This window comes from Salmo trutta, chromosome 8, assembly GCF_901001165.1.
Source record: "Salmo trutta chromosome 8, fSalTru1.1, whole genome shotgun sequence".
NCBI classification, from domain to species: Eukaryota; Metazoa; Chordata; class Actinopteri; order Salmoniformes; family Salmonidae; genus Salmo; species Salmo trutta.
This window is the reverse complement of record NC_042964.1, coordinates 3,505,968-3,518,602: the sequence shown is the minus strand read 5'-3', so window position 1 is coordinate 3,518,602 and position 12,635 is coordinate 3,505,968. Positions and strand designations below refer to the sequence as shown.

The window sequence follows — 12,635 nt, the reverse complement described above, 5'->3', positions numbered from 1 at the left end:
TGGTAGTTGAATGAGAGAGAGAGACTAAGGTGATGGTTGGTAGTTGAATGAGAGAGAGAGACTAAGGTGATGGTTGGTAGTTGAATGAGAGAGAGACTAAGGTGATGGTTGGTAGTTGAATGAGAGAGAGACTAAGGTGATGGTTGGTAGTTGAATGAGAGAGAGAGACTAAGGTGATGGTTGGTAGTTGAATGAGAGAGAGACTAAGGTGATGGTTGGTAGTTGAATGAGAGAGAGTTATTGAATGAGAGAGAGACTAAGGTGATGGTTGGTAGTTGAATGAGAGAGAGACTAAGGTGATGGTTGGTAGTTGAATGAGAGAGAGACTAAGGTGATGGTTGGTAGTTGAATGAGAGAGAGACTAAGGTGATGGTTGGTAGTTGAATGAGAGAGAGAGACTAAGGTGATGGTTGGTGCAACTGACTGTCATTATAATGTCATGAGTTAGTGATTGCATGAGTGAAAAAGGGATAGTGAGGGAGCGAAGCAGGAGGGGGTGTTAAGATAGATGTGGTTAATTATAGTCTGTGAGTGAGAGAGACTAAGTGCAGGTGACAGAATAAGCACATAGACACAGCATGACAAAGCAAACCGAACCGCCAGACGTATTTCAGCAAGGCTGGCACGTCTTCCAACACTACTATCTGTCAATGATCACACAGCATCATGAGACATGAATGGACCTTAAAGTCAGCAACGAGGGGTTTAAACCAAGATGATCAGCGTATTCACACAACGGCTGCTTCTTTTCTCCTTTCACTGGAGAATTCTCAAATGGTTTTGAAGACTTCTGTACAATTTCTAAACACTTCGTTTTTTTTTTTTTCTCCCAGCGTCACATTTCACAGTCGAACCAGCAGTTGTTGACACTAAGCCTTGTTGTGTTTTCAAATACCTCTTGTCACACAGCTGACAAATGTCCAAGATAAGATGACAATTCCCCTAGCGCTTTTATAAATAAACTCAACCCATCGGGTGGGGGGGAAGGTAGTGTGTGTGTGTGTGTTTGAGTGTATATGTGTGTGTGTGTGTTTGCGTGTATATGTGTGTGTGTGTGTTTGAGTGTATGTGTGTGTGTGTGTGTGTGTGTGTGTGTGTGTGTGTGTGTGTGTGTGTGTGTGCGTGTATGTGTGTGTGTGTGTGTGTATGTGTTTGAGTGTATATGTGTGTGCGTGTGTTTGAGTGTATGTGTGTGCGTGTGTGTGTGTGTGTTTGAGTGTATATGTGTGTGCGTGTGTTTGAGTGTATGTGTGTGCGTGTGTGTGTGTGTGTGTGTGTGTATGTGTGTGTGTGTGCGTACACTATCATAACCAGATTATGGCTCCAGTATCCCCCCCTGATATGTTCCACGTCATAGTTTGTTAATGTATCTGTGTGCCCTTTTCACAAACAGAACCCCCCCCCACACACACACACACTCACACACCCACCCACACACACACACACAGGGGAAATAACATGGTAACAGCACTGGACCCCATCGTGGCTTCACTCATCTTCCTCCTTCATCATTTTCCCGCTACATAACTCCCTGCTAAGATGTCTCTGAAAAGGTCAACCTGGCCACATGACCTGCCATTTGAAGAGGATGCAGATAGCCAAAACGGGCCTGCACAATTCAATTAGGCTCCAGGGAGGGATGGTTGCATCTGTTGGACTGTCGTTAAGTGCAATTCTATGCCAAGCTCTTCAGGTTAACCGTAACTTCTTGACCAAACTCAACAGATGTCCACATAAACCTATGACTGGGCTCTGTTCAAATATGTCATCTCAGTGAGACTAACCCGGGTAAATAAAGGTTTAAATCAATAAATTAATAACAATAATATATTGATACAATTGTAATGGCTAAGATCAAATAGGAATCGGTCACTTGATAAGCCTTGCAATGAAGCCTTCAACAGGCACAATGCAACATTAGCCTTAACAGTAAGTGAACACTTTGTTCCAAATGAAATGCTTGTTAAAAGTGAGGTTAGATTGCCAGGTTGAAGATGAGATGAGTGTGGATGTATTGAGGAATGTGGAGATATGGAGATGTCACAGAGGGGTGGAGGAACATGGAGATATGGAGATGTGGCAGAGGGATTGAGGTTGTGCAAGGGAGCATGAAGGTTAGAGGTGAAGGAGACATTTATCTAAAACTCCTACAGGAAATGTATGCAAATTCTTCCATTTCTTTGTTCTAGAGAAAGCATTGTCTCGCTTCACTTTTTCCCCCCACAATCTGCTATTCACTATGTTTTGAGAGCGTCTTGAATGGTAACCAGGACTGCTGGTCAATCCTGACCTAATATAATCCACAGTTACAATAATAACTTATACATTGCATACAGCAGTGATCACCAGTACTGGTGGTTGGGGAGAGCTACAGTACGGGGTTCTAGTCAAGTACTGAAACACAAATTCAACTAATCTATGAGTCATTCAACAATGATTGTGTTATCAGCAGAATATCAACAGAATGTTGACAGAATATCAACAGAATATCAACAGAATGTTGACAGAATATCACCAGAATATCAACACAATGTTGGCAGAATATCAACAGAAAATCAACAGAATGTTGGCAGAATATCAACAGAATATCAACAGAATGTTGACAGAATATCAACAGAATATCAACAGAATATCAACAGAATGTTGACAGAATATGAACAGAATATCAACAGAATATCAACAGAATGTTGACAGAACATCATCAGAATATCACCAGAATATCAACAGAATGTTGACAGAATATCAACAGAATGTTGACAGAATATCAACAGAATATCAACAGAATATTGACAGAATATCAACAGAATGTTGGCAGAATATCAACAGAATATCAACAGAATGTTGGCAGAATATCAACAGAATATCAACAGAATGTTGACAGAATATCAACAGAATATCAACAGAATATCAACAGAATGTTGACAGAATATCAACAGAATATCAACAGAATATCAACAGAATGTTGACAGAATATCATCAGAATATCACCAGAATATCAACAGAATGTTGACAGAATATCAACAGAATGTTGACAGAATATCAACAGAATATCAACAGAATGTTGACAGAATATCAACAGAATGTTGGCAGAATATCAACAGAATATCAACAGAATGTTGACAGAATATCAACAGAATATCAACAGAATGTTGACAGAATATCAACAGAATGTTGACAGAATATCAACAGAATGTTGGCAGAATATCAACAGAATATCAACAGAATGTTGACAGAATATCAACAGAATATCAACTGAATGTTGGCAGAATATCAACAGAATGTTGGCAGAATATCAACAGAATAGTTTACTATAATCCAGCACCAGTCAAGTCTTTAAGCGACACTAGTTTACAGTGAACACGGTGTGTGTGTGTGTGTGTGTGTGTGTGTGTGTGTGTGTGTGTGTGTGTGTGTGTAAGTGTAAGAAAAATGAAGCAGGTGTATACTGCACTGAATTGCACAGATGATTGCTACTTCAACTGTTTATGAGGAAGAATGGTAGTTGAACTTTGACGCTTTTAGTATGATGATTTAGTGTTACTGTGTGGTGTTGTTGAACAGAAAACTGACACCCTATATTACTTATTTTTGACTAGAGGACAGTGTTTTCCCAGCAAACCAAAATTGGTTCTGTGAATGTTCACAGATTGTGGGAAACGTGTAAGAACATTTCTCCCAAACGTTCTAATGACAAAACATTTGTCCAGTTGCGTTTGTGCATCAAGGGTTAAACCCATACTACACTACTCACATAATGATCTTTGACATCAGTTGTGATTTTAGACATTTTTTGGGGGGTTTTGCGTGTGACACGCCTTAATGTGTTTGGACCCTAGGAAGAGTAGGTGCTGCCTTGGCAGCATCTAATGGGTATCCCTAATAAATACAATCATATCTTTATTAAGAACATCGCAGATATCATTTCATAATGTGAAACTGAACTCTCATGATGATCAGTGTTTGAGCAACTTCCAAATGTAATGTGTCAGTCTAGGAATAATAGAACTCATACCTACACATACCGACTTTGCAAGCCGTGGTACATATTCACTGGGTACACACTGGTTGAATCAACGTTGTTTCATTGAAATGACGTGGAAACAACGTGGAATAGATTTTAATCTGTGCCCAGTGGGTACTTATTTAGAGGTTAGTGAACAAGCAGGAAAAGCTGGCAGTCATACTAGAGAGTATATTTCTTTGAAATTATTCTAACGTTTTTCAGCTCAAAGCAAAGTCTGTGTGTGTGTGTGTGTGTGTGTGTGTGTTTGTGTCTCTATTAGTTTATCTGTGTTTGAGTGTGTGGCCTTATGTGGGTATCTGTTAGTGCTGAGCGATTTAACCGAAATGTCAATTATTTTTCATTTTTTTAAACCAGGAATTGACCGGCATCGGTTCAATTATTTATATTCCATTTCGTAAAAAAAAATTCTGTGATGTCAATGCACACATTGCGCAGTGTCTCCAGAGCTAAATCAAATCAAGCCCGAACTGTGCGATGTAGTAGGGAGTTGTAGTTTTCAACAGGCCAATACTCTACATTGTTCGGCATAGAAAACGTGGTAATTAACTATAATGACCATAATCCATTGCATGCCTTCTTGTCCGTCTGTGTTTCTTTTATGCCTGCTTCATGAAAATACAGGATCTAAATGATTGACAGTTGGTATTCAGCAGTCATACAAGTATACCTTATTTGGGGCGGCAGGGTAGCCTTGTGGTTAGAGTGTTGGGCCAGTAACCGAAAGGTTGCAAGTTCAAATCCCTGAGCTGACTAGGTAACAAATCTGTCATTCTGCCCCTGAACTACTGTTCCCCAGTAGGCTGTCATTGAAAATAAGAATTTGTTCTTAACTGACTTGCCAAGTTAAATAAAGGTAACATTTACTTTGAAGAACTACAAAAATAGTGATTTTGTCAGACTTCAGCTCTGTAGAGATGAGATTACTTTTTAATTTGAACCTTTACTTAGTCAAGATCAAATTCTCATTTACAATGAAGGCCTACACCGGCCAAACCCGGACGACGCTGTGTGCCGCCCTGTGGGACTCCCAATCACGACCGGGTGTGATACAGCCTGGATTCGAACCAAGGACTGTAATGACACTTCTGAGATGCAGTACCTTAGACCGCTGTGCCACTCAGGAGCCCCGAATGAAATAATAAAGTCATCAAATAAAACAAATGTAATAAACACAACTGAAATGTTTTATTAAAGTAAATGAATGTGAATGATGGTTAATAAGTGATTAGCAGTAATGGACAGTTACTACCAACATGGGACTTGTATTCATTGTTTTATTCTGTGTTGTTACAACATTTTTTTTTAAATGATCTAAACCAAAATCGAAAAAACGTGATTATTTTGTAATAATCTAACTGAAACAGAAACGACCTTAAAAAGCAATAATCAAATCACTCAGTCCTATTATCTGCGTGCGAGCGTGTGCACGCTTGCATGTGTGCTGGATTGTACAGTGTGTTCTTCAAATGAGTAACAACCCTTTACAAATATTAGGACATACATCATCTCACAAAATAGGAAGTGTCACTGTCTAACTAGAAGTTAATATACATAAGTCAATATTAGGCTTTGGGTGGTCTGGAAAGCTTCCAAACATTTCCATGGCCAAGCCCATTAAACTCTCCTGTGCTCTTTAATGTAGTCTGTATAAACTCTCTCTCCAAGCTTTGCTTTATATTGTACAAGTCAAGTAGGAGGCCACAGCTGGAGCAGTGATCCACTATCTTACTTTTTTGTTAGAACTTTCATGAGAGCAACGTCATTAATTGGTTTCCACAACCCCCCCCCCCCAAAAAAATAGAAGATGCTAAGTTAAAAAACTTGATGATGGATTAATTTGAGTGCTTTTAGGCCTTGGGCGCTGTTGTAATCATTGATGTGAAAATAAGTCTTCAAAGTAGTCACTCGTAACATTTGCTCAAATTGACATGAACTAAACTGTTACGTTTATTGTCGAACACTTACCTTCAGGACTTTATTGGAAAACTTTATTGGAACATTGCAGTAAACCAAAGAGAGAGACACAAGGAACATAATACTTTCCTCTATGTCTTTCTCCTACCACATCTGTGTGATGAAAACTGGATTGTACCCATAGTAGTCTAAATACAAGGTCCAAATATAAGGTCGCATCAAGTTGGACTGTTTGCCTATTCAGACATATGTGACTAATACTTGGGCCGAAATGAAATTCTTTCAAGATAAATAACTCATTTAATCTGATATATGTTTCTTACATCACTTGGCTGGGTAGACTGCGGCATATCGCAATAACACATCTGTCATCTAGAAAGCCGTCATTTCACTGCCAAAATAAATGACTCCATGAAAATGATACCGCTACAAACATATTTACATAGCAAGAGATATTAGGACATTTGATACAATATCGCTAAACGGAAGTCATATTATTCTAAGAGGGAAGAAAATAACTGTCAAGTTAGTGAGATATAACTTTACCAGCCTACATTCACGTGTTTAGATTATGGATACCAGAGACAATGGCATTCAGAGATATATCTTTTTTTTTTACTGAAACAGTTCTGGGTACTTTTCTGTGCTAATGCGGTATGAAGGCATATTGCCTGCATGTTGCAACAGCAGTGTTAGACGATGATCTGAAGATCAGTTGACAGCCAATACGCTTACTTAGAATGAACATGCCTACTCCTACACAGATTGTCCCTATCAAGTAAATCCTACATTGCTCAATCTATCTCACATATTCATCAACAACATGATGTTGGACGTTTTTTTTTATATCTTCAAAACTAATTCAGCAAAGTTAAACAGATGAGTCATCACCAGTATTAATATCTCATTGTCTTCTGTCATTGAGAATAAGCACAACTGAAACATTATTAACGAATAGGTTTACACATGCATCACATGCGAATCAACTATTTGAATGTTCTTATGTATCGAATAACTATATATATATATATTTTTTTTTAAATCCGCTAGTCAGACAACGTGACAAACCGAAAGGATATTAGACGGTCATACCTCCTCTTCATGACTGGTGAATTCATTCGATTCGTTCTCTTTCTCAGTATTGTTATTCATTCTGAGACAGTTATATATCTTTATCTTGGACCGCCTTGTGTTTGGTTCTATCCTTCTCCGGAGAAAACAGAAGAACAAGCCGTGTGTCGGACCCGCTGTCCTGTGTAAAGCGATTGTACCTCTAGCTTTTTCCTAGTTTCCCGGCATTAATAAAAAATAAGTCAATGTTAAAAGTCAACTGACAGATAAACTGATAAATATTGAAATGGTTCTGGATATAGTTGTAGATAACCCGTTAACACAAAGACATATTCCTCATTAGAATGCAAAATATTCCTAGGAAATCTTTCCAGAACCACTGCGCGCCTCGAGGAGTGAGATGAAAATAACTATTCATTTAACTGCACTACGGCAAGGCAGACCTTTTTGACGAGGAAAGTTCTCCCATCTCTTCAAAGAGGGAGGGGGGCTGGGATGGGGCGTGTGATGCGCCGTTTCTCCGAGTTTATGAATGTTTTATAAGGTGTCATACTAGGAAGGCAACAAAGGAGCACTTATTTGAGCCTCCAGAGCAATCCACACGTTTATTGAACGTTTTATATTCTCACGCGCGTTTCAGGTGGCCCAATATGTTTTTCGAATCGAGGAGACAGCTAAGCTATTCACGTGCTTTTAACAAAAACACAACAATAACACGTTCACGACGGTATTTCATTGTACTGTATTGCACAGAAGCCTATCAGTAAAGGTAGCCTAACTGACATTTGCTTTGGCCTGTTACATGCTATTGTATATCATACTTTTATTCAGTATGCAGTGAGTATTGTTAGTTCACGTTGTGGACTGCTTCAAGCTCATATATTCTAACATGTATAGACATAGGATTAAACATTAACCCACTCAAATTGCACACCATCATAGACTTCTGTCAATTATACACGTAGGAACTCGAGATTCACATATTTAACTAGCTGTGTTTTGCAAACTTGGAGAAATGCACACACGAGAACAAACTCTCATACACACACACACACACACACACACACACACACACACACACACACACACACACACACACACACACACACACACACACACACACATAAGCACACACACACACACACACACACACACACACACACACACCACACACACACACACACGAGTACTAGGGGTTGAACAATAGTCCAAAGACAGTAAGACACCAAAACAAATGGAAATAGGTACAATAATTAAAGCTGGAAGCAGCAATGCCGGGGTTCAAGCTGTAGGCCCACTGTGCCACCATCAGAACAAATTGGACACATCATCATCGAATGATCTACTTCTGTACTCCTTACCACACTTGCCAAATATCAGAACTCAACACTCTAGTTCATACAATAATAAGCCAATGAGCTTGCGTGAATGTTTTTTCCTGTCCAACAGTGCCACCGTGAGGCCAAACTGAATCATACTCGACAGGTTAGCTAGACTCACATTGCTGAGCATGTGTGCCAAATTCCATGACTGAGTCAAACAGATCAAGAGATAAAACTGTGCCTGTTATAGCGCCACCATGTGGTCGATCTGATTGTTCTTGCATATGTTGAGCCTTGACAGTGTTTGGAAACTGTGTATCAAGTTTTTTTTTCTCAATATGAATAACCGTGTCTGATTTATATCCGTTTATGTGCCAGACCATGCCGACACAAATGTTTATTGGTCAATATTTATTGGCCATGTTGTTTGAGTTGTTAGCCTGGAAAAAACAGTATTTGTGAGAGCTTGGTTCATAGATGCCACGTATCAAGTTTTGTGCAGGCCGGTCAGTCGGTGCCAGAGGAGTAGCGTTTTTTGAAATTCGAAATGGTGGAAAATCCATAACGTCAGACCTTAAGGGTCATCGAGACAAATGTGTTCCTTGTGAGGAGAGGGACCAAGGAGCCAAATATCAGGACTGTCACACAGGGTGAGGGGCGTGACCTTTCAAAGTTTGCATTTTCAATCTGTTGTTATACTGCCACCATGTGTATTTTATATTTAACGAGGCAAGTCAGTTAAGAACAAATTCTTATTTACAATGACAGTCTACCCCGGCCAAACAATCTCCCTAAACGACACTGAGCCAATTGTGCACCTCCCTATGGGACTCCCGATCACAACCGGTTGTGATACAGCCCGGGATCAAACTACGGTCTCTAGCCATGCCTCTAGCACTGAGATGCAGTGCCTTGCACCGCTGTGCCAATCGGGAGCCAATTGGCATAAGAGGGCGAGAGGGTGTAGCCTATGGCCTTTACCATCTTGCAAAGGTGCAACATTCTGGGCCGCACCATCTCATGGGAATTTGAATTTTTTTTCACAAAAATGCTGGAAGGAGAATAATAATGAATGGCAACAAATACAATTGGGTTTCACCACAAAGTCTCTAAACCCAGAGGCGCAACATAGCCTTGCTACTGTTATTATTCACTGTCTTTTTACTGATGTTTTTATTTCCTTACTTATCTATTGTTCACTTAATATCTATTTTTTACTTAAAGATTGCACTGTTGGTTAGGGCCTGTAAGTAAGCATTTCACTGTAAGGTCTACTACACCTGTTGTATTTGGCGCACGTGACATATACATTTGATTTGATTTGATTTGTGCTGGGGACAATAAAAGGCCACTCTAAAATGTGTAGTTTTGTCAGACAACACAATGCCACAGATGTCTTTTGAGGGAGAGTGCGATTGACATGCTGACTGCAGGGATGTCCACACAGAGCAGTTGCCAGAGATTCAATGTTAATTTCTCTACCGTAAGCTACGAACAACAAACACAACTGTGTTTTATCGATGGCAGTTTTAATGCACAAAAATACTGTGACAACATCCTGAGGCCCAATGTTTCTCCCCAATTTCGTGATTACGATCTTGTCTCATCGCTGCAACTACACAACAGGCTTGGGAGAGGCAAAGGTCGAGTCATGCACCCTCCGAAACATGACCAGCCAAGCTGCGCTTCTTAACACTCGCCCGCTTAACCCAGAAGCCAGCTGAACCAATGTGTCGGAGGAAACATCGTTCAACTGACGACCGAAGTCAGGCTGCAGGCGCCCGGCCTGCCACGAGGAGGCGCTAGAGTGTGATGATCCAAGTAAAGCCCCCCACCTCCAAACCCTCCCCTAACCTGGACGACGCCGGGCCAATTGTGCGCCGCCTTATGGGACTCCCGGTCACAGCCGGTTATGACTCAGCCTGGGTTCGATCCCAGGCTGTAGTGATGCTGCAACACAGCGATGCAGTGCCTTAGACCGCTGCGCCACTCTGGAGGCCGAGGCCCATTTTTCTTAAGGTATCTGTGACCAAAAGATGCATATCTGTATTCCCAGTCATGTGAAATCCATAGATTACAGTCTAATGAATTTATTTCTCTCAATTTAAAAATCAATGAACTTGCTGCTTGTTGCGTTTATATTTTTGTTCACTATAGTTGAACATGTTATTACTCCAACCTCGTGAATGTGACAAACTGACACCTTTTCATTTTTGTCAAAAACAACTTTATATCAAAGGAATGCCTTTGATTTGATGGCCTGCACATGCTCAGTTTGGCGCGAGACAACCGTTAGACCCGATGACGAGTTTCTGTTCATGATCTTAGCTAGCCAACGTCGTCATGACATCGCCTACAAGTGTGATCGGGATTTCTAATGGAGAAGCACTGTGTGTGTCTTTGGTTTCACCCAAATTTAATGCTTGAACCCATAAATAAACCCCATGGCCTTTCATAACTTTGACCTTGCTTTCCAATGGCTGCGTCCATCACTTAAAGCCCCTGAGTGCACGTGTGGTTTCAGTCAAAAGTGATCTCAAGACATCATCCATGTCTCTCTGTTTGTCCAGATTGATGATGACCATAACCGGCTGGGTATTCACCCAAGGTGTGAAGGAACAACTGGTCTCATTCAGTTACGATTAGAATATGATAACATGAAGGAACAACTGGTCTCATTCAGTTACGATTAGAATATGATAACATGAAGGAACAACTGGTCTCATTCAGTTACGATTAGAATATGATAGTGTTAGCTAGCTGGCTGGCTGGCTGGCTGGCTAGCTAACGTTACGCATATAATCTGTGTAGTTATATTATTTGTATCTCAGAGCCATTTGCATTGCTAGTTATAGCCTAATGTTAGCTAGCTAGCTAACATTGAACCTAGCTAGTTGGTTAGCTTTAGCTACCAGTAGGTTATTGCAGGGTAGTATCATTATGAGTTGGGATTATGGTTCATTGTTTAGCTAGCAAGCTACACGTCTAAACAAAAGACTCCGTTTACACCTTCTGTATCCTGTGCATGTGACAAATAAACTTTGATTTTATTTGATATATTGTGTGTTTATTAAAGATGGTAATGTGAGGAACAACATAAAATGCACCAAAGTCAAATTAGGATATAACGTTAGGCCAACGAGACAGAGTCCATGTTCCAAAATCCTCTGGTAGAATGCCCTGCTTATATTTCGTCACACTCATTAGCTCGCCATCTTGTTGTGAGTTTATGTTCCAGTAATAAATTATACAAATTAGCTACAGTTAAGATGTTGTCAGCTATATGATATGGTCATTTTCTTTTGCTAGAAAATGCTAGAAAAGTTGCTTTTAGTTGCCTAGTTTGCTAGATTGACATTTACTAAATCCATCTTTAAACAGATGGGTTTATTGGTGTTAAAATACATATATGCTGTCGACAATGACAATTAATGTCGGATGACAAAAAAAAATTCATGATGTCACTGCGACAACTGTATATAGACATGTCGATAGACATAGTATAAACCAGCCTTTAGTCTTGAAAATCTTTGGTTGTACACTACCGTACTCACGGTTTGGCACATTGCCTCACTTGTGAATCCTTAAAGAGATGGGTGGGACTAAAGCTTTAGAGGGTGTGAACGATGCTGAATGGGTGTAGACAAAGAAGAGCTCTCCAGTAGGTGTACCAAAACATTCAAGGGCCATTTTCTCAAAAGTGATATTATAAGTTTATAAACTTTCAAAGCAGAATTACTTTCCCATTGCTTGTTAACTGCAGTGTATGATATACCATTTTGTAGCTCTGAATCTCTACTTTTATCCAATTAAAAAAAAAAAAAAAAAACATATTTTTCTACATAAGACTGAATGGAGCTGGTCGGTCAAAAATGTTTATGGTGTGTGACATTTAACAACAGCTGTAACCTTTTGAGTGAAAACAGAGATGATGAGTTATATACACTGAGTGTACAAAACATTAAGAACACCTTCCTAATATTGATTGCAGCCCGTTTGCCCTCAGAACAGTCTCAATTCGTCGGGGCATGGACTCTACAAGGTGTCGAAAGCGTTCCACAGGCTGGATGTCCTTTAGGTGGTGGACCATTCTTGATACACACGGGAAACTGTTGAGTGTGAAAAACCCAGCAGCGTTGCAGTTCTTGTCACACTCACAGTGGTGCACCTGGCACCTGCTACAGAACCCAGTTCAAAGGCACTTAAATCTTAAATTTAGGGTGAATCTTAAATTCACCCTCTGAATTGCACACAGACACAATCCATGTCTCAATTGTCTCAAGGCTTAAAAATCCTACCTTAAC

At 40.0% G+C, this 12,635-nt stretch overlaps 1 protein-coding gene across 1 annotated transcript in view; it reads right to left on the bottom strand.

The window, feature by feature from the left end:
- The window catches only part of LOC115198070 (RNA-binding protein with multiple splicing), a 55,946-nt gene extending 48,503 nt beyond the window's left edge, over nt 1-7,443 (bottom strand). The window contains exon 1 of the mRNA XM_029759742.1: nt 7,031-7,443. Coding sequence (XP_029615602.1) covers nt 7,031-7,090 — 60 coding nt within the window. The 5' untranslated portion in view covers nt 7,091-7,443. The remainder of the gene's footprint in view (nt 1-7,030) is intronic.
- Nucleotides 7,444-12,635: the final 5,192 nt, after the last annotated feature.